Below are 25,068 nucleotides of genomic sequence, written 5' to 3'. Positions count from 1 at the left end.
TACTCCTAAGGGAGGTGAGGGGGCAGTGGGTGGTCTTATTTGAACTGAAACTTGGAAAACAGAAAAGGCTGGACATCGTTTAGAAAGGAAGGGTCTTTTGGGCCAAGAGAACAGCTTGAGCAAGAACCCAGAGCTTGGGGTAGGTATAGAGAATTCTAGGTAGTTCCAGGAACAGCGTTGCAGTTGCTCTGGGCTTGAACTCAGGAAGTGCGGTGGGGAAAAGTGGAGGAAGGAGAGGGTGGCCTGGAGTTGGGCTTGCCGGGGAGCCTGCAGTCATCTGGTTGATGGTGCGGAGCCAGCAGAGGCTTCTAACAGGAGGAAGTGGCAGCAAGGCATGAGACTGGCACGTGGAGCGGGTGACTTGGGAGGCAGAGAGACCGGGTAGAGGGTCATCAAGGGGCAAGGAGGGCAGCACCGGAGATGGAAGGGAGGACAGGCGGTGGTGGACATGGGAAGTGTGGGCGGACGGAACCAGTGACGGCAGCGAGCGGTGGACTGCAGGGGCCGTCGGTGGTGTGCACAGGAACACGAGTTGCTCCAAGTTGAAATTCTTGGAAACGTTATCATGTGGCTGAAAATAGAGGAGCCCTGGGAGACAGTGGGGAGGTGGCAGGGTTTCCCATAGACTGCCTGTACCTCGTTCCAGAGTCTGATCCCCAGCTTTGCGGGCTGAGAAAGGTGATTCATCGTCTTGTTGAGTCAGGCTCTGATTCACTCGTCTTCAGCATGAGTGTTCCAGGTCAGCCATCAGGAGACTGAGGCATGGGGGTTGGAGCTGCCCATAGCCAGTCAGCCTCCCAAGTAGTTGGGGGCTTGAAGGTCCAGCCTCAGTAGCTTGACTGCCCTCAGCCCAGAGTAGGCAGTGGGACTTTCCTTGGTAACGGGGTGAGGAGAAAATGGAAGATTTCAGGAATTTCTCACTACTCCATGCAGTGAGCAAAGGAGGAGCAGAAAAGGGACTCCTTTTACTCTTCGGGAATTGTAGACCTTTTAGTCGCTTCAAATATAGTGGTATTGAAATGCAAAGTATTTTCAGATTGCATTTTAATCTTCATCTCTTTCAGAAATTAAAAAAAAAAGAAAATCCAGGCATGGCCTTGGTCTACATTTTAGGGGTGAACAGTTTTATGCCATTTTCGTCTTTGCCTCTCTCCCTGCTGCTCCCAGAGAAGAGGTAGCGGTGCCCAAGCCAGGACTGAGAGGTTTCGGGTGATGCCTCTGCTGTGATGAGTCATTGCTTTCTGGACATGTTTTCTGTGGAAGAGGCAACTTGTTTCTTGAACTTTTTTATTATGAAAAATGTAAAATCTATGTAAGAGTGGAGAGAACAGCATGAGGATTCTCCAAAGTCAAAGAATCTAGATCTCACTTTAAATATTTCATCCTACTGGCAGGTATCGAGTTGATTGATGAAAATGTAAAAATTGAATTCCAGACATTGTATGTCGTGAAATAGCACCCCACATTGTCATGAGTTGTGTTTTATAAAGAATCAAGACATCTTGGCCAGGTGTGATGGCTCAGGCCTGGAATCCCAGCACTTTGGGAGGCCTGTAGCTCCAGCCACTTTGGGAGGCTGAGGCAGGAGAATCACCTGAGCCCAGGAGGTCAAGCCTGCAGTGAGCTGAGATTGCACGACTGCACGCCAGCCTGGGTGACGGAGTGAGACCCTGTCTTAAAAAAAAAAAAAAAAAAAAAGACATCTTAAAAACATATTCACAATGTCATTATCAAAAGAATATAAATTAATCATATTCTTAATATAATGTAATACCACCTATATTCAGATTTCTCTAATTGTTTCCAAACTGTCTTCCCCTTTCTCTCTCTCTTTCTTAACATTTAGAGTATTTAAATGGGGATTTAAATAGGGCCCATACCTTGCATTTAGTTTTTATGTCTCTGAACTTTCTCTTAATTTAGAACAGACCCCCACCCCACCCAACCTCTTTTTTCCTTAATTTGTGAAAAGCCCATCACTGCCTGGTAGAACCTCCTGTGTTCTGGGTGTGTGGGTGCTCACCGTGAGGATGTTTAACCTACTCCTCCCTCTCGACCTGCCTGTGAACTAGAAGTTACGTGTGGGTGCTTGACGCTTTGACAGTTTTCCCAGGAATACTACACACGCCACAGGTACGGAGTTCAGGGAACAAAATCTAAGGGCTGATGGTGTTTATGGATACCAAGCTCTCGTCGCTCCTAGGCTTGATGTAGTCAGATTGCTAGTCTTGCCAAGTGCCCAGATGGGTGGAAACCTGGCAGGTAGACGGTCCCTGATGACTGACCGGGCACGGGCTGTGAGGAGACGTGCCGCCAGGTGTAGGGGAGGAACAGAGTTGGACCACAGAGCCTGAGAGGAAGCAGGGACAGAGAGGCCAGAGGATGACAAGTGGGAACGGGGGGTCCGGGGCAGGGCCAGGGGAGGCCAGGGCTGCACGGAACATCGCCAGCACCCACTACTAAGCCAAGGATGACTGATGTGTTCAAACCCAAATGCCAGACTCCTCCATCACCTGCCCCTCTGTCTCCCTCCACACACCTGCCTCTCCCCCATGCTCCTCAATCCAGTTAACAGCAAGTCCTTCCCCAGCTATTCAGACAAAAACCTTAGCCTCACTCCTGAATCCTCCTATGTCTCTTACACCACGTCGAACCCAACAGCAAGTTCCACTGGCTCTGCCTGTAGCATGTATCCTCCTGAATATGATCATTTCTCACCATTCCCACCATGCCCACTGAGTCCACCACCCCTCCCGGGCTGACTGCAGTAGCCTACTTCAACACTGGCTTCCACCCATGTCTTGCTGCACTTCTTTCTCCACACAGCAGCCAAAGTCATGCTCTGAAATGTGTCTGCAGTTCCAGGCACTGGATATACACCAGTGGGCAAAACCAATCCCTTTGTGGCACAGGTTCTAGTAGACCATATTTCAGGTGGATCAAGTCATATGTCACGCGAAACTTCCAGTGATTTCCTGTCTCACCAAGAGTAAGAGCCAGACCTCTTTCAGAGGCCCTTTGGCACCCTCTCCTCCCCTTCCTCCTTGCCCACTGAGCTCCACCCTCCTGGGCCTCCTTGCTGTCCTTGAATGTGGAAACCCACCCTGCTTCCCCATGTCTCCAGAGAGCCACGAGGCTGGCTCCCCTCTCTCTTAGGTCTCTCCTCGCATACAGGTCATCTGAGAGGCCTTCTAGGCCCTGCAAAAGGATCAGCCTCCCCTCTCCTCCCCTCCCCTCCCTTCCCCTCCCCTCCCTTCCCCTCCCCTCCCGTCCCTTCCCCTCCCCTCTCTTCCCTTCCCTTTCCCTCCCTTCCTTTCCTTTCCTTTCCCTTCCCTTCTCTCAGAGTGTCTCTCTCTGTCGCCCAGGCTGGAGTGCAGTGGCGTGATCTCAGCTCACTGCAGCCTCCACCTCCTGGGTTCAAGCAATTCTGCTGCCTCAACCTCCTGAGTAGCTGGGATTACAGGCGTGCACCATGCCCAGCTAATTTTTGTATTTTTATTAGAGACAGGTTTTCACCATGTTGACCAGGCTGGTCTCAAACTCCTGGCCTCAAGTGCTCCTCCTGCCTGGGACTCCCAAAGTGCTGAGATTACAGTTGTGAGCCTCTGCACCTGGCCTCTCACAGCACTTTCTATAGTGATGTGACTGGCTGTGTGTTTATTGATAGGCCACTAGGATTGTTTTGCTCCCTGCCACATCCAAGCTCTTGTGCGGCGCTAGGTGTCAGCAGGCTGCACATCAGCACCTGATGGATAAGAAAATGAACTGGTTCAGGCCTGGGTCGTCAGAAACACATGGTGGTGTGGCTTCATGATCTTGGGCTGCTCTGTGGGCAGGGAGTTTAAAACCTCAATGTCAGGGCACCAGAGTGGCAGTGGTGGTGGGGCGGGGGGAAGCTCTAGGCCCTTCCTCATCCTCTTCTCCTATTAAGGTGCATTGAGGGTGGGAAGTGCTGGGCCTCTCCCTGCCTCTTGTTCTCCTCACTCGAGCCAGTGGCATCCCTTGGTGCTTCCTCTTCTGAAAGCTCCACCTGTGAGGTTTTTTTCCGCCATGGGGTGGGAAGCCATGTCCACTCCTGAAGTTGTCCATTCCGTGTCCATGTGCTGTCATCTCCAGATGTCAGGGCTCTCTCCCTGTGCCCAGTGTCCCTCTCCTGGGTTTTGGAGGCTGTGTCACGGGCAGGGAGTAGCACTGCCCACGTCTCAGGCCTTATTGTACCAGCCGCTGGCTGCCTGCCCTGTTTGGAAGGCTCCAAGAGCCAGGCTGCGCCGAACTGGACGTAGTGCCTGTGGCAGCAGCCCTTTACCCGTGAGCTCCAGAGAGCACTCCAGGCCAAGGTGGTTCCTTCACACCCTGCCAGGGGCACATGCGGCATGGAAATGGGCACCTCAAGGGGCTGGGGTGAGGGGCTGGGGTGAGAGGCTGGGATGCAGGGCTGGGGTGAGGGGATAGGGTAAGAGGCTGGGACGACGTGCTAGGGCGAGGGGCTGGGCTGTGCTAAGCATTGGTGTCATCAAGAATCTGCTTTGCCCTGCTGCCTGTTCAGAGCAGACAGGTCTGGGTCAAAGATGGGTTGCGGTGCTACTCAAATGTCTTCATTATTTCCCCTCTAAGGAGCCTTTTCAGACACTTTTTTCCCCTAATCATCTCCCATGATGCTTTAATACTGTAGAGGGACTATCATTCATGTGCTGTGGACATATCTGTGCCTTACACATAAAAGAGTAAGATTTTTGTCCACCCCATACTCCCTCCAAGAACCAGTTTTTGTCCCCTAGGGGGCAAAATCACCCCCTAATATAATCCTGATGGCTTTCAAGAGCTTGGTCTTCTTGAACCCTGTGCTTCTAGCCTGAGCGCCATCTGTTGGTGTGGACATGTGAGTGGGAAGAGTAGATGCTCGGGAGATTCTGGGATGGGGCAGGCACAGCTGGGCTCCCAGTTTGGTGTCACAGAAAGTGCTGAAATCTGGTTGCGGACATTGCAGTGAGCCGTGATCGTGTCACTGAACTCCAGCCTGGGTACCAGAGCGAGACTGTCTTAAAAAGTTACAAATAGGCCGGGCGTGGTGGCTCACGCCTGTAATCCCAGCACTTTGGGAGGCCGAGGCAGGCAGATCACAAGGTCAGGAGATTGAGATCATCCTGGCTAATACGATGAAACCCCGTCTCTACTAAAAATACAAAAAAAAAATTTAGCCGGGCGTGGTGGCGGGTGCCTGTAGTCCCAGCTACCTGGGAGACTGAGGCAGGAGAATGGCGTGTACCGGAGAGGCGGAGCTTGCAGTGAGCCGAGATTGCATCACTGCACTCCAGCCTGGGCGACAGAGCGAGACTCGTCTCAAAAAAAAAAAAAAAAAGTTAGAAATAAAAATAAAATACCAACAAATGCCCACAGGAGCCAAGCTCACTTAGTGTTGGGCAGTTAGGAAGCCAGCCCCCACCCCCACCATGTCTCCATGGCCTGACGCCCAGGGGAGGTGTCCTGGAAGTGTGGGTGTGAACTGAGCCTGGAGGGATGGGGAGGCTTAGAAGAGAGGACAGAGTGGGGACAAGGGAGGAGGTGTAAGTGTGGTACGGCTTGGAGCTAGCTGCCTAGTGCACAAAGGGACTGTTTGGCACCACAATAGAACCTGCAGGTGATGGAGCAGCAGGCAGTGTGTCTCCCTCAGCAATCCCAGACTGCGCTGAGCACCAGGACACAAGAGAAGCACTGGGCTGTTGCGCACTGTTCCCCTTCACGGCGTTGCTGGGACCCACTTCACACCTGCATCTAGAACTCTCGGGCTAGAGCTGGGTGGTGCCTTTCTGTTTGTTCTGTGCTAATAGTTTCACTTTGTGTTTTTATTAATTTTTATTAATAAAAACCAGACCCTCTCACAGAGCTGACGCCCAGTTCCTCAGGATGATGGCTGGAGAGGGTGCCATTAATTTCCTCCTCCATCTTTACAGATAGGAGAGCAGGGGACTCTCTTCCTTAACTCCCCTTTCTTTTTGTGTATCTACTTCTTTTTCCCATTAGTAACCTCTTAAGCTGAACAGCACAATAGCAAATATAATAAAACCATGTCTGTTTTGGCTTTATCTATCAGGCACAGAGAGGGTCTGGTGCATACCCTGTAACTCGATGACCGACCTCCAGGTGAGGGAGTTGTGAGTGTGAAGGCACCGTCCTGTCTCCTAGCCCCCTTGTGATGCCAGGGGGACACAGCCGGCCCTCCAGCACCGCTACAGGGAAGAATGGCACCACATTCAGGTGCCAGAAACTTAGTAGCTTCACTTCGGCATTTTGGATGCTTCTAAGGATGAGGGCTTTAATTTTTAACCTAAATTATTATCAGTTAAAAGCTAAATGACAAAAGGTTATTATAAATATGTAATTATACATACTATATTTCATAGCAGTCACCTATGTAATTATATAATTGTTAAAGTTGCACAGAGTTAATGATCACAAGACCATTTCCTCGTGTAACACAGTGCCCATATCTGCAGCTGTGGGAGGTTCTGACTGTTTAGTATGTGCTTGAACAACGAACTCTGTACTCCCCAGGGCTTCCATCAGCGGCGTTTGGATTGTGAGGTCTTTCCTACAGGGTCTTTGCCTCCCTGTTTTAGTAGAATTCTCCATGGCACTTTTGGAATGGGCTGCAGAGAGGAGCTGGGCCCACCTGGTGGAGCGAGGAGGGAGCAGGAGCCTTGGGGAATGGTGGGGAAGGGGAGCCTAAGACCCCTCTCTACCTGCATCAGGGAAGAGCTTGCCTGGAGGCTTGAAATATTTTTGGGGTCTCCAGGGAGATAGGGACCCCTGGAATCCTGACCAGAATGCAGCCAGGTCTTGCCACTGCTTAGAGAGGAGTAGAGGCTGAGAACAAGGAGGGCTTTGGGAGTAGCAGATTCGGGCGTGCTTCATGATTTCTTTCCTGTCTTTCTCTGATTTTAAATTATTTATTTTGTTTTGGAGTCAAATAGCCACATGTAACTTTTGGCTCCCTAAAACTTAACTACTAATAGCCTACAGTTGACTGATAGCCCACAGTGGACTAATAGCCTACAGCTGATGGTTATTACCAGCAACAAACAGTTGATTAACACGTATTTTGTATATGTGTTATATCCAGTATTCTTCTAAAGTAAACTAGAGAAAAGAAAACATGATTAAACAAATCATCAAAAAGAGAAAATGTATGTACTATTCCTAAGTGGAAGTGGATCATCACAGAGGTCTTCATCCTTGTCTTCATGTTGAGTAGGCTGAGGAGGCCAGGAAGAGGGGTTGGTCTTGCTGTCTCAGGGGTGGCAGAGGCAGAAGAAAATCTATGTATAAGTGGACCAATGAAGTGTGAACCCATGTTGTTCAAAGGTCAAATGTAGTAGAAATCAGGAGAAGAAAAATGTACTGGCTGAGGCAGGGCACATAAATATTTTAGCATCTGCTCTTCACAGCAAACCTTTGAGGTAGGCATTTTAATCTTTATGTCCTAGGTAAGGAACTGACCACAGCTCTGCCTGAGATCAAGGTGTGATCGTATACTCTGATCTTCCTATTTCCCTTCTCTAGCCCCCTGCGCCGCAATCGTCTTTTGTATAATCATGGCTTTTAGTGTCTTCAGCAACCTTAGAGAGGGGTGCTGGGCCCTTGTGTCTGGATTCAGCTCCCAGCCACCCACGTCCTAATTCTGGGGGCGTGGGCTACAACCCACGCATGTTGGAAATGAACTCAGTAAACATTATGCCATCATTTTCCTCTGCCATATTTACAGATAGGACAGCAAGGGCTTCTCTTCCTTAATGTCACTTTCTTTTTGTCTATCTGCTTCTTTTTCCTATTAGTAACCTCTTAAGCTGAACAGCACAATAGCAAATGTAATAAAACCAAATCTGTGCATCTGAATATACCTTTTTATGGCCCGCTGAGTTTTGTTCTTCAGTTGGCCCCTGAAGTAGCAGGCAATGGTTAAATAGCAGACAGTGGTTAAATAGCAGGCAATGATTTGGGACTTCACAGAGGTCACCTACTGTACTTTGCACCCTCTCCGGTCATCACCCTGAGGAATTGGGCACCAGCTCTGTGAGGTTTCCAGGTGGGGTTTGTAGAACAGGCAGCAGCAACTGGTCGGAACCAGATGTGGCTGGAAGAGCAGAATCCAAGTGTGACTTCTTTGTAGAGAGACAGCATTCACTGAGCCCTCAGGGAGCAGCACAGTCAAAATAACATCTGCAAAATTTGGCAAACTGAAATTTTTAAAATATGACAAAAGTGATCAACCATGGCAAGGTGGCCGAATAGGAACAGCTCCAGTCTACAGATGCCAGCCTGAGTGATGCAGAAGACGAGTGATTTCTGCATTTCCAACGGAGGTACCGGGTTCATCTCACTGGGGCTTGTCAGACAGTGGGTACAGCCCATGCAAGTGTGAGCAGAAGCAGGGCGGGGCATCACCTCACCTGGGAAGTGCAAGGGGCCAGGGAATTCCCTTTCCTAGCAAAGGGAAGCCGTAATAGATGGTACCTGGAAAATTGGGACACTCCCACCCTAATATTGCACTTTTCCAACGGTCTTAGCAAACGGCACACCAGGAGATTATATCCTGTGCCTGGCTCAGAGGGTCCCACACCCACTGAGCCTTGCTCACTGGGAGCACAGCAGTCTGACATCGAACTGCAAGGTGGCAGTGAGGCTGGGGGAGGGGCATCTGCCATTGCTGAGGCTTGACTAGGTAAACAAAGCAGCCTGGAAGCTGGAACTGGGTGGAGCCCACCACAGCTCAAGAAGGCCTGCCTGCCTTTGTAGACTCCACCTCTGGGGCAGGGCATAGCTGAACAAAAGGCAGCAGAAACTTCTGCAGACTTAAACGTCCCTGTCTGACAGCTTTGAAGAGAGTAGTGCTTCTCCCAGCACAGAGTTTGAGATCTGAGAATTGACACACTGCCTCCTCAACTGGGTCCCTGACCCCTGAGTAGCCTAACTGGAAGACACCTCCCAGTAGGGGCCATCTGACACCTCTTACAGACAGGTGCCCCTCTGAGACGAAGCTTTCAGAGGAAGGATCAGGCAGCAACATTTGCTGTTCTGCAGCATTTGCTCTTCTGCAGCCTGCACTGGTGATACCCAGGCAAACAGGGACTGGAGGGGACCTCCAGCAAACTCCAACAGACCTGTAGCCGAGGCTCCTGACTGTTAGAAGGAAAACTAACAAACAGAAAGGACATCCACACCAAACCCCATCTGTACATCACCGTCATCAAAGACCAAAAGTAGGTAAAACCACAAAGATGGGGAGAAACCAGAGCAGAAAAGCTGAAAATTCTAAAAATCAGAGCACCTCTTCTCCTCCAAAGGAACACAGCTCTTCACCAGCAATGGAACAAAACTGGATGGAGAATGACTTTGACGAGTTGAGAGAAGAAGACTTCAGATGATTGGCAATAACAAACTTCTCCGAGCTAAAGGAGGATGTTCGAACCCATCACAAAGAAGCTAAAAACCTTGAAAAAAGATTAGACGAATGGCTGACTGGAATAAACAGCATAGAGAAGACCTTAAATGACATGATGGAACTGAAAACCATGGCACAAGAACTACATGACGCATGCACAAGCTTCAGTAGCCAATTCGATCAAGTGGAAGAAAGGTTATCAGTGATTGAAGATCAAATGAATGAAATGAAGTGAGAAGAAAAGTTCAGAGAAAAAAAAAAAGTAAAAAGCAAGTTTTTCAGTTTCCATGTACCCAGTCCTGAATGACTACTGGGTACATTAAAAAATGAAGACAGAAATAAAGATGTTCTTTGAAACCAATGAGAACAAAGACACAACATACCAGAATCTCTGGACACATTTGAAGCAGTGTGTAAAGGGAAATTTATAGCACTAAATGCCCACAAGAGAAAGCAGGAAAGATCTAAAACTGACACCCTAGCATCACAATTAAAAGAACTAGAGAAGCAAGAACAAACACATTCAAAGGCTAGCAGAAGGCAAGAAATAACTAAGATCAGAGCAGAACTGAAGGGGATAGAGACACAAAAAACCCTTCAAAAAATCAGTGAATCCAAGAGCTGGTTTTTTTGAAAAGATCAACAAAATTGATTGACTGCTAGCAAGACTAATAAGGAAGGAGAGAAGAATCAAACAGATGCAATAAAAAATGATAAATGGGATCTCACCACTGATCCCACAGAAATACAAACTACCATCAGAGAATACTATAAATACCTCTATGCAAATAAACTAGAAAATCTAGAAGAAATGAATAAATTCCTGGACACATACACCCTCCCAAGACTAAACCAGGAAGAAGATGAATCCCTGAATAGACCAATAACAGGCTCTGAAATTGAGGCAATAATTAATGGTCTACCAACCAAAAAAAGTCCAGGACCAGACAGATTCACAGCCGAATTCTACCAGAGGTACAAAGAGGAGTGGGTACTATTCCTTCTGAAACTATTACAATAAATAGAAAAAGAGAGAATCCTCCCTAACTCATTTTATGTGGCCAGCATCACTGTGATACCAAAGCCTGGCAGAGACACAACAAAAAAAGAGAATTTTAGACCAATATCCTTGAATATCGATGCAAAAATCCTAAATAAAATACTGGCAAACCAAATCCAGCAGCAATCAAAAAGCTTATCCACCACGATCAAGTTGGCTTCATCCCTGGGATGCAAGACTGGTTCAACATGTGCAAATCAATAAACGTAATCCAGCATATAAGCAGAACGAAAGACAAAAACCACATGATTATCTCAATAGATGCAGAAAAGGCCTTCGACAAAAGTCAACAGCATTCATGCTAAAAACTCTCAATAAACTAGGTATTGATGGGATGTATATCAAACTAATAAGAGTTATTTATTTTTGACAAACCCACAGCCAATATCATAATGGGCAAAAACTGGAAGCATTCCCTTTGAAAACTGGCACAAGACAGGGATGCCATCTCTCACCACTCCTGTTCAACATAGTGTTAGAAGTTCTGGCCAGGGCAATCAGGCAAGAGAAAGAAATAAAGCGTATTCAGTTAGGAAAAGAGGAAGTCAAATTGTCCCTGTTTGCAGATGACATGATTGTATATTTAGAAAACCCCATCATCTCAGCCCGAAATCTCCTTAAGCTGATAAACAACTTCAGCAAAGTCTCAGGATACAAAATCAATGTGCAAAAATCACAAGCATTCCTTTACACCAATAACAGACAAACAGAGAACCAAATCATGAGGGAACTCCCAAATCATGAGTGAATAATTGCTTCAAAGAGAATGAAATACCTAGGAATCCAACTTACAAGGGATGTGAAGGACCTCTTCAAGGAGAACTACAAACTGCTGCTCAACGAAATAAAAGAGGACACAAACAAATGGAAGAACATACCATGCTCATGGATAGGAAGAATCAATACCATGAAAATGGCCATACTGCCCAATGTAATTTATAGATTCAATGCCATCCCCATCAAGCTACCAATGACTTTCTTCACAGAATTGGAAAAACATACTTTAAAGTTCATATGGAACCAAAAAAGAATCCAAATTGCCAAGACAATCCTAAGCCAAAAGAACAAAGCTGGAGGCTGACTTCAAACTATACTACAAGGCTACAGTAACCAAAACAGCATGGTACTGGTACCAAAACAGAGATATAGACCAATGGAACAGAACAGAGCCCTCAGAAATAATACCACACATCTACAACCATCTGATCTTTGACAAACCTGACAAAAACAAGAAATGGGGAAAGGATTCCCTATTTAATAAATGGTGCTGGGAAAACTGGCTAGCCATATGTAGAAAGCTGAAACTGGATCCCTTCCTTACACCTTATACAAAAATTAATTCAAGATGGATTAAAGACTTAAATGTTAGACTTAAAACCATAAAAACCCTAGAAGAAAACCTAGGCGATACCATCCAGGACATAGGCATGGGCAAGGACTTCATGACTAAAACACCAAAAGCAATGGCAACAAAAGCCAAAATTGACAAGTGGGATCTAATTAAACTAAGGAACTTCTGCACAGCAAAAGAAACTACCGTCAGAGTAAACAGGCAACCTGCATTATAGGAGAAAAATTTTATAATCTACCCATCTGACAAAGAGCTAATATCCAGAATCTACAAGGAACTTAAACAAATATACAAGAAAAAAATAAAACAACCACATAAAAAAGTGGGCAAAGGATATGAATACACACTTCTCAAAAGAAGACATTTATGCAGCCAACAGACACATGAAAAAATGCTCAACGCCACTGGCCATCAGAGAAATGCAAATCAAAACCACAATGAGATACCATCTCACACCAGTTAGAATGGTGATCATTAAAAAGTCAGGAAACAACTGGTGCTGGAGAGGATGTGGAGAAATAGGAACACTTTTACACTGTTGGTGGGACTGTAAACTAGTTCAACCATTGTGGAAGACAGTATGGCAATTCCTCAAGGATCTAGAACTAGAATACCATTTGACCCAGCCATCCCATTACTGGGTATATACCCAAAGGATTAAAAATCATGCCACTATAAAGACACATGCACACATATATTTATTGCAGCACTATTCACAATAGCAAAGACTTGGAACCAACCCAAATGTCCATCTGTGACAGACTGGATTAAGAAAATGTGGCACATATACACCATGGAATACTACGCAGCCATGAAAAAGGATGAGTTCATCTCCTTTGTAGGTATGTGGCTGAAGCTGTAAACCATCATTCTGAGCAAACTATCGCAAGGACAGAAAACCAAACACCTCATGTTCTCACTCATAGGTGGGAATTGAACAATAAGAACACTTGGACACAGGGTGGAGAACATCACACATTGGGGCCTGTCATAGCGTGCGGGGAGTGGGGAGCGGGGAAGGATAGCGTTAGGAGATATACCTAATGTAAATGATGAGTTGATGGGTGCAGCACAACAAACATGGCACATCTATACGTATGTAACAAACCTGCATGTTGTGCACATGTACCCTAGAACTTAAAGTATAATATAAAAAATAATAAAAATAATAAAAATATGACAAAAGTTTCAAAAATTGCCATATGATATTGAAGAAGCCCTGGCTGCATGTCTGCGGGTGGCAGGCTTCCCTTTCTGTCCTGTGGCTTTTCTGTCCAGCTGGCCTTTCCCAGGTGGCCGTCCTGGCTAGGGACAGGCTTCCATGGTGGCCCTGGCTCCCTGGGATTTCCTGCAGTGTGTGCACCTTGGGATGCCCTCTACACACTGCAGTGAGTCCCACAGTCTATGTGTACCCCAGACCTGGATGGGGTGCCGCCTGTGCTTGGCAGGTGTGGAGGTCACTGCCCTGAGTGGACGTGTCCGTGGTTGGGCCATGCATTTCACTCACCCTAAAGGGCAAGACCCAGAATCTCCAGATCCTGGGATCTCTGCTGACCATGTCCTTCCTCCTTGCACTTCTCCCACAGAGGGTTCCTCTTAGTGCATGTCATTTGCAGCTTCTGGGCTTTTCTGTAGGAGGTCATAAGCCCTTCCCTCTTTCCTCTTCTCCTGCTTTTATTGTGATTTGATGCATTGTTTTCATTCCCAGATATACTATGTTTCAATTAACTACCAAATAGCTCCAATTCTTATTAAATTAAAGCCTTGGTTGCTTTTTCTGGTTCTTTAATGTGTGTTAGTTTGGATGCCTAGACAAGAAGGTAAATGTTTCAGGGTTGCTGTGTTCTGAATGTGTTCCCCAGAGTTCATGTGTTGGAAACTTTTGTGTTTTTTTTGTTTTTTGTTTTTTGTTTTTGAGACAGAGTCTTGCTGTGTCGCCTAGGCTGGAGTGCAATGGCGTGATCTTGGCTCACTGCAAGCTCTGCCTCCCGGGTTCACGCCATTCTCCTGCCTCAGCCTCCTGAGTAGCTGGGACTAAAGGTGCCTGCCACCACGCCTGGCTAAATTTTTTTTTTTTTTAATAGAGACGGGGTTTCACTGCATTAACCAAGATGGTCTCGATCTTCTGACCTCGTGATCTGCCCACCTTGGCCTTCCAAAGTGCTGGGATTACAGGAGTGAGCCACCATGCCCAGCCAGAAACTTAATTCCCAATGAAACAATGTTGAGATGAGGGGCGTTTAAGAGGTGGTTAGGTCATGAGGGCTTGGCCCTTGTTAATGCCGTTATTGCAGGAGTGGGTCAGTTATTCAGAGAGTGGGTTCCTGCTAAGAGGATGAGTTCAGTTCCTTTCCCTTATTTCTCTCACTTGAGTACATGCTTGCTTGCCCTTCTGCCTTCTGCCTTCCCCTATGGGATGACACAGCAAGAAGGACCATGCCAGATGCAGCCCTCTTGACCTTGGACTTCCCAGCCTCCAGAACTATAAGAAATAAATCTCGGCCGGGCGCGGTGGCTCACGCCTGTAATCCCAGCACTTTGGGAGGCCGAGGCGGGCGGATCACAAGGTCAGGAGATCGAGGCCACAGCGAAACCCTGTCTCTACTAAAAATACAGAAAATTAGCCGGGCGAGGTGGCGGGCACCTGTAGTCCCAGCTACTCGGGAGGCTGAGGCAGGAGAATGGCGGGAACCCGGGAGGCGGAGCTTGCCGTGAGCCGAGATCGCGCCACTGCACTCCAGCCTGGGGGACAGAGCAAGACTCTGTCTCAAAAAAAAAAAAAAAAAAAAAAGAAATAAATATCTGTTCTTTATAAATTACCCAGTCTCAACTATTCTGTTACAGCAGCATGAAATGGACTAAGACAAAGAGCAAATACCCTATCTTTGCTTCTCTTAGATTTACCCAGGTAGGGCTCCTGGCATTGTAATGCTAGTTACAGGATTGCAACCTGAAACTCTCAACAAGTGATTTTCCCTTAACTAAACAACAGAAAGTCCTGCTTTCTTACAGTCCTCTCTGCTGTGCAGCACCTGCTGATAGCTCCTGGTCAGGATGGATTGCCCAGGTTCCCATTGGTACCTTTTAAGTTAAATTGGAGGTTCTAAATAATATGTCCTTTGAAAGAAAGTGACACTGCCCTTTCCATGGAGTGAGCGTACAGGGACAGAATCTTGTGCGAAGAGAACGAGGCAGAGAATTCCAAGATCTGCAGCCACTGAACTGATGGTGAAAGTGGAAGGGCAGGCTGAACGTGCTTGAAATGCTGCATGCCCTGAGCCCCGAGCAGTTAGAAAGCCCTGGCATTTGATGCATGATGGTAAAAAGAGGCGTCTAATTTGAGTGACAGACATCCCATCTCAAATGGAAGCAGTTCCTGTAGGGCTCTTCAGCACGAGAAGGGGCTGCTGGGTGGAGCTGGTTGTGTGGCTGTAGAGACAAGGCTCTGGCTGATGGCATTGAAAGCAACCACACAGGAGAGGAAATGAAACCTAAATTCATGGAGATATTTGTAAGTTGTGTGCAGTATATTTACATAAGAACAACCAGCTAAAACATCAGCTGGTAAGCCATTCAACTAAAGGCAAAGCTTTTTGAGAATGTGTATGTGTGTGTGTGCATGTGTACACGCACATGTGTATAAATGCCTGGGGAAAAAAAATGTAAGACTATTTTCCAAACTGTTCATAATGGTTAACCTTGGAGAAGGGAGGGAGGTTGGGGAGGTAAAGAGGAAGTGTCTCTCAGTCAGGGTTCAATAAGAGAAGCAAAACCACTGGGAGATAATGTGGACATCATCTCACTGGCCTTATTCAGCTGTGGGAGCTTGTTTAGCAGTCTCTGTAGGGCAGTTTTATCTGCATGTGATACTGGAGCTTGCAGTCCACAGGGCAGGCAGTCAGGAAGGGGCGATGGATAGAAAGTGGGAGAGATCAAGATGTTAGAACCACCAAGCACGAGCTGGAGCCCCATGAGAATGGGCTAAAACTTGCATGAGTTCTTTTGCATCTGGCATTGATGGTGTGGATGTCCTGCAGAAGCTGGGATCTTCATCACAGAGCGAAACACAAGCACCTGGCCTGGGATTCAGAGAAGCTGGTGGGGGATCCAGGGGAAGGAGGAGAAGTAGCAGGCCTAGCTGCTGCTTTGCACTGAAGACATGAATCAGCAGATCAGCAAAAACATGCATGACCTACAGAACGGTGCTATTTCCTTTCCACCTTCCAAACCTCCCAAGAGTGTCTCTTGTGCCCCCAACCAGAAATATCCAAGAAAGAGAAGTCTGGGAAACGTAGTCCAGGCCAGCTTAATCAACACATCCCAAAGCTATTTAGAGGAATTTTATATTTTCTTGTACATACTTCTGGGTTGTTTGAATCATTTTACAATGTGACTGTATAAATGTGTTTCTGTGAATTAAAAAAAAAAAAAGTGAAATCATTTGATTTAAAAAAAAAAAAAATACATGGGCCAGGCATGGTGGCTCATGCCTATAATCCCAGCACTTTGGGAGACCAAGGTGGAAGGATGGCTTGAGCCCAGGAGGTTTGAGGCTGCGGTGAGCTATGTATGATTGGGCCACTGCACTCAAGCCTGGGTGACACAGTGACACACCAGCTCAAAAAAAAGAAAGGAAAAAAGAAAGAAGGGAAATAAAACTCTTCCATCCTGGGAGGCCGAGGCGGGCGGATCACAAGGTCAGGAGATCAAGACCATCCTGGCTAACACGGTGAAACCCCGTCTCTACTAAAAATGCAAAAAATTAGCCGGGCGTGGCGGTGGGCGCCTGTAGTCCCAGCTACTTGGGAGGCTGAGGCAGGAGAATGGCGGGAACCCGGGAGGTGGAGCTTGCAGTGAGCCGAGATCGCACCACTGCACTCCAGCCTGGGCGACAGAGCGAGACTCTGTCTCAAAAAAAAAAAAGAAAACTCTTCTATCCAATGAGGTTCAGAGTTTAGTTGTCTGGTGAACAGCCTACTGAGATGAGTGGGAAATTTGGTCTTCCCCCACCTGGTGCCAGCACCGTCCTCTCTCACTGTGCTGATGTAGTCACTCCCTAGCTGGCCTCCCTATTCCAGTCTGTTCCTGTTTCAGTCAGAGTGATTTTTTTTCAAATGCAAATTGGATGTTGGTGTGTGTCTATTTAAATTGGATGTTGGTGTGTGTCTATTTAAATTGGATGTTGGTGTGTGTCTATTTAAATTGGATGTTGGTGTGTGTCTATTTAAATTGGATGTTGGTGTGTGTGCTCCAGTGGTTTTTATATTGCCTTTAGAATGAAATCATAAATCATAACTCTTTACTCTGGTAACCCAGAAGTCTCTGCGATGCTCTTTCTCTGGGTTTCTCTCCATCTGCCTCTGTCTCTTCCCCACCCTTCCTCTCCCCTTCAGGGTCACAGAGCCTTTGTGCGTGATACAATTATCATGCATATAATAGTAATTAAAAAGCTGTCCATTTATGGATTGCCCACTGTGCCCAATGTCGTGCTAGGTACCTTGAGTGCATGCTGTTATTTAATATCCACAGCCTCTCTAACGCGTTTACCTGTCCCTATTTTACAGAGAAGGGGGACACTGAGAAGCATGCCCGAAGTCTCACGAGTAGTAAGTGGCTCCACCAGGATCGGAGCCCAGATATGTCTGACTCCCAAATCCATGAGGACAATATTCAGCAGCCATCCTATTAGCAGGCCTTTCTCCTTTCCCTGTCACATTGTTTTGTGGTTGTGTAGCTGTCTTTTCCCTGGACAGTAGGCTGGAGGGGGGCCAGGATCTGATCTGAATGTTTGCTCATCTCCTGAACCTCGCAGAGTGCTTGCACACATTAGGTAATCACGTGGCATTTGTCGAAAGCATCCGTGTGCCAGGCACTTGCTGAGTCTTGGAGTCGAGGCTAAGGTCGGGGTGGACCAAACAGTACAGTTAGTGTCTCGTGGTGCCTGTGCTCTGTAGTAGGGGAGATAGCCTCATGCTGTAGTTACAGCTGTGGTAGGGCTGTGGAGGGTGCTGGGGAACATGTGAGTGGGGTAGGGGGCGGTAAGAGTGGCCTTGGGCAGGAACCACAGAGAGGCATTTGGCCTGTGACACATAGGAAATGGGAGTCTCTTGGAAGCATCAGCTTTGTCTCCCTGACTCCCTGTGGAGTTGTGCTTTGGCACTTGTCTGTGCTCCTTGGCCAGTAATGGAATAGATTGATCCTTCCCATCCTTGGTGCTTAGAAAAACTCAGCCCAGCACTACAGCCATCTTTGTACCCCATGGTAACAAATTGTCCCTCCGTCCCTTTGTCAGGCTGCCCTGCCAGGCTGCATATTGTTACCCTAGCCCCCCTCCCCCCTCCTGCCCCCACAACCAACTCCCAGGACGCGTCACCATTCCTTGACTTGTGCTTCGGGTTCCACCAATGCCGTGGCCTGGTGGAACAACTGAATGGGAGCTTGATGTTTCCTCAGTTCCTAGAAATAGGTAGACACTTTTTATTGTTCACTTCTGGAGAAGGAAGGGGAGTAGTTTTATTCATTTTTAAGGAGACTGATAGCTTCAGTTTGCTGGGAACTTGCAATGTGCCGTACACTGAACACACACTGTGTTATGCGCTTTACGCTCACAAAACGCTTTGGGGCAACCCCATTCCAAAGATTGAGACACTGCGGTGTTATGAGGTTAATTTGTCCAAAGTCCCACAGCGCTCACTGCATAAAAACTGGACTGTGATGCCTTCTAGAGGGCTCTGGTGTTCCCCATCAAGCCTCTAGCCTCCAACCTGGAGGAGAAAAGTTTCCAATGACAGCCACTTGAGCTACGATACTAGGCTTACCGTTGGAGTCAAGGCCAAATGCACCTGCCTGTAGGGTGGGGATGGCGTGGGGAGGGAATGGGTCCTCTGCTGCATGTATGTTTCACCAACTGGTGATTAAAAAAGGGGGGCACATGGCCCAGCACGGTGGCACACGCCTGTAATCCCAGCACTTTGGGAGGCTGAGGTGGGAGGATTGCTTGAACCCAGGAGTCTACCCAGTAGGCAGCATGGCAAAACTGCATCTCTACAAAAAATACAAAACAAAATTAGCTGGGCCTGGTGGAGCACACCTCCCAGCTACTCAGGAGGCTGAGGTAGGAGGATCACTTGAGCCTGAGAGGTTGAGGCTGCAGTGAGCCGTGATCACACTACTACACTGCAGCCTGGGTGACAGAGCAAGACCCCGTCTAAAAAAAAAAAAAAAACAGGGGGAGGCACAACCCTCGCAGAGCACCCTGGCGCCCACCCCCTACTGAACATCATCAACTCTAAGAGCCCATTTCGAAGTCCGTCACCCACATTCAGCTGTTTTTCTGGAAAATTTCTACCATAGAGGCTTTTCCTGAGCCTGCCAGATTGAGAATAGGTCCCCGGGATGGGAGGCATCACTGAAGAAGAAACTGCAAGTGCTCGTCATTGCCTGAAAACAGAATCGGTTTCTTTTCACAAGCACCTACAAAGACTATTTTGACAGTTCTCTTCAGACCTGTCGTGGGCTGACTCTCACTCCCTCTGCCCTGCAGGTGCTGGGCTCCTGCGGCTGGATCTACTGTTCTCCATTCTTTCCCTGCCCTCAAGTGTCAGAAATGGGAGAGGAAAGTTGGGTATTTAATATTCTTTGATGGAGTTTATAAGTATCCCAATTAGTGATTTTCCGGGATATTAAGAATTCTGTGCCTCATCTCACGCTGCCTTTCCGAGTTCTATAAACACAAAGGCATGAATTCTTGACGGATTCTGGCTTTCTGATTTATTTTCCCCCAAGGTACTGAATCAAGGAATGTAAGTCATTTACCTTCTCCAGGCATCCTCCTCTTCTTCCCTGGAGAATGTTGTGAAGCCTTTCTCTTTTTTCCTTCCACTCTGAACCCTTTCAAGGACCAAGGTCTGTGCTGCAGTGATCCAGAACTTTGCCCCTAGAAGTTGCTTTCTCTCCTAGCTGGGAGGGCAGAGCCCTGCTTTCAGTAGGGCTCCCAGGACAAGGCTGTGTGTAGTAAACGTCTGTCTGTTGTGGTTTGTTCCAGAGCTGGTGATGCTGCTGGAGTGGTGGTCGGGCACGGAATGCACCATCTTCACGGACCCGCGCGCCTACCCCAAGTATGGGAAGGAAAATGCCATCGTGGTTCTCAACCACAAGTTTGAAATTGACTTTCTCTGTGGCTGGAGCCTGTCCGAACGCTTTGGGCTCTTAGGGGTAAGTCGGAAGTACATTCATCCCTGCTTCACACATTTCTCTGGTTCAGCCCCACCACTTGTCCTTTTGCTCCTGGTCGTTCGGAACTTGCAGAAGAATCAACAGAGTTTCTACTTGATGAAATGGTCCTAATAAACTGCTTTTTATTCTTGCGTGGAGTCAGGCTTAACAGCTTCTTATGGGCAATCATAGGAGGTACTCGACAATTGCTACCTGCCAGCCATTTTACATGCGATTCATTTGTTTAATCCTTACAGCAACATGTATAGATGATGTGCCACACTCCATTTTTTAAAAACTAAGTCATATAGAGCTTAATATTCGGCTCAGAGCCACACAACTGTAATTAGATTTGGATTTCACTCCCATCCATAATTCTTCATTCCACGCTCTGCTGCCTCCTTGGCTAACAGGCAGACATCACCTCTGCATTTTGATCCTTGAAGGCTTAAGAACTTTGATTCCCTAAGTGAGAGAGTGAGCTGCAAAATTCAGAATTATTCTGAAATTCTGTTTTTTCCCCCGACTAGTTTGACTTCTTGCACGTAGCTTGCGTGCCTTTGGAACAGGGTCTCTTCAGTTGGCTTTTGTCATCTGTAACACACTGCAGCGTGTAGCGGTTGAGCCTGTGTCACGTAGCTGTATCAAAGCCATCTGCGGCTCTCAGCTATTCCAGTAGGAATCACCGTGTCCATTGGTCCGGGGCCAGGAGAGGTCCTAAGAGTTTGCTCCAGAACTTGGAGATGAGGTTTTGCACCTGGGAACAATGCCCTGTAGATAGATAAGGGGGCTGCTGAAATCACCTTGTTTTTTGGTATCCCCTGAAGACAAAATCGTGATGTTTAGAATACAGAAGATTTGAGATAGGGGCTATGAGGCCATGGAGGACACAGTGGACTAGAAAGTTCATTGGGTCTGGTTCCTGGAGGCAGATGAAGAGAGCCTCCTGGTCACTGCTTCTCCTTTTGTGTTTCTATTTATTCTCCCAGGGCTAACTTGATATCTGCCTGTGTGTACACATGTGTGTGTGTGCGCGTGCGCGCAAATATATTTCTAGGAACAAGAGCAAACATTCTAGTAACTACTATTCTCTGATGTGGAGAACTTGGGCAGAGATCTGAGTTACGGCTCTGTGGATTTATTCTCTCTGACGAGAGATCACCCCTTAGAATGTCATGGTCCTAACCCCGTCATGGATCCCAGGGGTGAATGGCAGGGTTCTTCTCCCGTCAGGAGGAAGGGTATGGGGTGCCGGTGTGTCTTGACTGTCAGGTCACCTGTCTTACCACCTTTACAGCTAGGCTTTCTGAGGTGCCAGCGTCTCCTGGAATTCAAACTGTAGTTTAGAGGCAGCTGGTGATTTTCCAGGCTTTGTAAGTACCTTCTGGTAGTGTTCATGCTTAGAATGTGGAAACATTCATAATTCGTGGACCGGGAGTCTCTGAGGTAAAACAGAAAGCCTGTTGAACTTGGGGGTGCCTTCCAATTGCTGCTTGCCCCTTGGTGGTGTTACGCCCACGAGCTCACTCCGTGTGCTGTTCACTTTATTTCTGTAATTTCTAATTCTTAGGATATTATTATCCACATTTTATAAATAAATCCCCAGAGCCTCAGTTTGGCTGAGTGATTTGCCCGAGGACAATGGCTCCTAAGTCTACTTTCAAAGCTTCTGCTCTTTCCCCTGGAAGATGTTGGGGGCACAAAAACAGGGGCCCTGGGGCCCAAGACCTGCTCCAGAAACAGGGCCCTGACCATCCTAAAACCACCGAGACCAGCTGCAGTCAGGACCAGGCTTCTAACACCTTCCTGGCTTGTGATGTGCGAAGGCCTCACTCTGAGAGGGGCGAGTCACCCGCACCTTCCTGGGGTTGGGGATGGCGTTGCAGGAGCTGGCAGAGCAGGGCTATGCAAGAGATGCGGGAGCAGCACCCAGATGCCCAGCACTAGCAGGCACGGGGACAGGCACAGATGAGGGAGAAGGTGAGCCCCGCAACACATGCAGGGAGGGACCCAGGCCCAGAGAGGGAGGGGGGGTAGCCCAGAGACTGGGAGAGACTTTCATGGAGTGGGAATTGAATCTCAGCACCATTTAGAGTTTTACTCCCAAAGGCTTCTGAATCCGTGATCACTTTACAACTCTGAGCATAAGGGTGGGAGCGCTGATGCCGGAAAGCAAGTCAACAGCGCGCCCGTCCCACCTGCAGCCTGGGGACCACACCTTTCCACCCTTCATTTCGTCAGTGATACTGTATTTATAGGACTTCACTCATGACTATCAACAGCCAAACAACTACTGCTGTGTGTCAGGGGGTCTGCGCCCTGCCACTGATGGTGGAAACTATGCTTAGGATTAGAGTCTTTGGGGGCTCCACTTACAGGTGAAATAGGCAGGTCTGGGAGCCTGGGGCCAGGGCAGTGCCTCTTCTGTTCTCGCTGGAAGTTTGGGAGCCTTGCTTAGTGGGGGCCTTGGGGTTTCTGGATTCTTGCTAAAATGCTCCCTTAAGCCCTGAGTCCTCTCTTCTCCAAACACCACAGAAACAGCCAGTGCCATTGCTGTGCACATTCTCACAAAGCAAGGTGCTACACAGAGCAGGCACCAGGAGAGGACAGAGTGGGGCAGGCACATGGCAGGCGCTGGCCAGGGCGGATGGGAGCTGCCGGCCTGTACCCTCCCAGGGAACCCCCTCCCCACATCACAGGGAACAGCTTTGCCAGCTACTGGAGAGCTGTGGCCCAGGTGGACACATGACGGTGGGTTAGATGGCTGGTTCTCATCTCTGCCAACCTGGAAGGGGTAAGGAACAGCATTGCCTTATATTCATTGTTCAACAGCGTCTTTTGTGTTCAATGACCTTCAGAAAAAAAAAAAAAAGAAAAAAGAAAAACCTCATTCATCTCTCTGTTTTTTCTTAAATAATACATGATGTTGAGATCCTTTTGGAGTCTGTGGAATTTGCTTTTTAAAGAAGAAAGGAACAGAAGAAGGTTCCTGGCCAGGCATATTTCATCCTCACCTATCACAGCCCAAGAGGAAATGAGTTTAAATTGAAGTCAATGAAATTTGCAGAAATTCGTGAAAGTGGCATTTTAAAATGTAAAATTGGTCTTTTGGGGGAAAGTAACGGAATTGTCTTTTTAACAAAGAGGCTTTCAACCTTTTAAATGTACTCAAGATCCCATGTGGCCACTGCTCACTGCAGTGCCTGTCCCCAGAGGCTCTGGTTCTCCTGGGAGCCGGCGCTTCCTGGCGTGTGCCAGGGCTCTGAAGGCTTTGGTTGATCTTGGAGTCACACGCTGAACCTTTCCTCCCTGGAGATGAGAGTGACACGCGGTCAGCTGGGGCACAGGTCACGAAGGTGCCCGACCAACCGTGGTGTGCAAGCGCAGGTCAGGTTCCCGAGGCTTCATGTCCCCGTTTGCTTATTGTTTTCCCTTAGCAGGCCCCGGCTGGTTACATAAGAGCATGATCGTTCAGTCTCCGGGCAGTGCCAGGCCCTGGCAAGCAGGCCATGAGCGGTAGCTATTATTCTATTAGCAATATTTATCTGCCGGGCCAACTGAGATATTTGTCTTCAGATGCTTAAAGAAGCCATGTGGGTTAGCTATCCATGGCAGCGTGATGAGACTCAAAACACAGCGGCTTAAAACAACAAGCGTGTCATAAAGATCCCCTGCCTGTGTGGTCAGGAATCCAGGTGCAGCTGAGCGGGGGACCTGGCAGCACCTCTCAGGAGGGGCCTGTGTGTGATCTGCCTCCAAGCTCGCTCACGGGTTTGTTGCCCGGCCTCCATCCCTCGCCACACAGGCTTGTTTTAAAACACAGGGCTTCCCGGAACATGGCAGCTGCGCCCCTGAGGGTGAGCCATGCAAGAGAGAGTGAGCGGGCACCCGGGCAGCTGCCGTGAAGCTTCTGTAAGCGGGGCCCGGGAGAGACCTGCCATCCCTTCTATCCAGACTGTTTGTTGGAAGTGGATCAGTAAGCACAGCCCATGCCTCAGGGATGTGGGGTGGGGGGCACAGGTGCATGGATGCCAGGAGGCCGGGATCACAGGGCCCTTTGGCGGCTGCCCACCCCACGGTGACATGACGTTTGGTCTGAGACCTTCCTTTGCCCTCTTAGTAAACATGTAATACAGCTGGGCCTGAACACAGATCGAAATGTTACATTTCTGGCCTGGCACAGTGGCCCAGGCCTGTAATTCCAGTTGTTTGGAAGGCCAAGATGGGAGGATGACTTGAAGCCAGAAATTCGAGACCAGTCTGGGCAGCATAGTGAGATCCCCGTCTCTATAAACATAAGTCAGTAAATAAAACAAATGAAAAACAGCAGCATTGCATTTCTTTGCACAGAGAAAGGTGAGGAGGGGAGAGTGGATTTATCCCTCCTAGGCAGAGGGCCTACGTGTGAGGGTGCCCATGAAGCCCTGTACTGCCTCTTTAAACAGAAGGATTTTCGATGATGACAATGATAGCAGTTGATATACCTTCAAAATCCGTGTCCAGCGAGTGTTGATTGTGTGTGGTTTCTCCAGGAGACCATGTTCATGCAGCACAGCATTGTTTCACCCGCCTTTGCCCCAGCTTCCTACACATGCGCTTGTCAAGTGCCCTTTGGCTGAAGAGAAGTTAGAAGTTTCCACATATGGAGGGGTGTTTGCGGCAGATACGCCCACCGCCATGGTTTTGTCAGTTCTGTAGGGTGGTCTTGCACCCTCTTCACTGCTGGCATCACCTGAGTGTATGGCAGATGCCCTCGGCTTCCCCCATCATGCGAGTTCATCCTCAGCTGTGCAGGCAGCAGGAGTTGGCAGGGATGCCACCCTCTGCCTCTTACCATTCACTGGTTTGGCAGGTGTGCTGGGATCTGGAATCACACGGATGAGGAACCCGATAATGGTGATGACCGAGGTAGCCAGGTGAACCACTGGCCAGGGCAAGTAGTGGGCAGCTCACGGGACTATGGCTGCCCCGTGGGTTCATACCGATTACCATCCTGGAGGTGGA

The 25,068-nt window shown here is 48.1% G+C and overlaps 1 protein-coding gene across 1 annotated transcript in view; it reads left to right on the top strand.

Annotated features, from left to right (window-relative positions):
* Positions 1-25,068, top strand: part of AGPAT4 (1-acylglycerol-3-phosphate O-acyltransferase 4) — a 150,424-nt gene that overhangs the window by 88,785 nt on the left and 36,571 nt on the right. The window contains exon 3 of the mRNA XM_023223650.2: positions 19,895-20,064. Within this exon, the coding sequence (XP_023079418.1) occupies positions 19,895-20,064 (170 nt within the window). The remainder of the gene's footprint in view (positions 1-19,894; positions 20,065-25,068) is intronic.

This window comes from Piliocolobus tephrosceles, chromosome 5 (assembly GCF_002776525.5).
Source record: "Piliocolobus tephrosceles isolate RC106 chromosome 5, ASM277652v3, whole genome shotgun sequence".
NCBI classification, from domain to species: Eukaryota; Metazoa; Chordata; class Mammalia; order Primates; family Cercopithecidae; genus Piliocolobus; species Piliocolobus tephrosceles.
The sequence above is the reverse complement of the archived record's forward strand: the minus strand, read 5'-3'. Positions and strand labels throughout refer to the sequence as shown.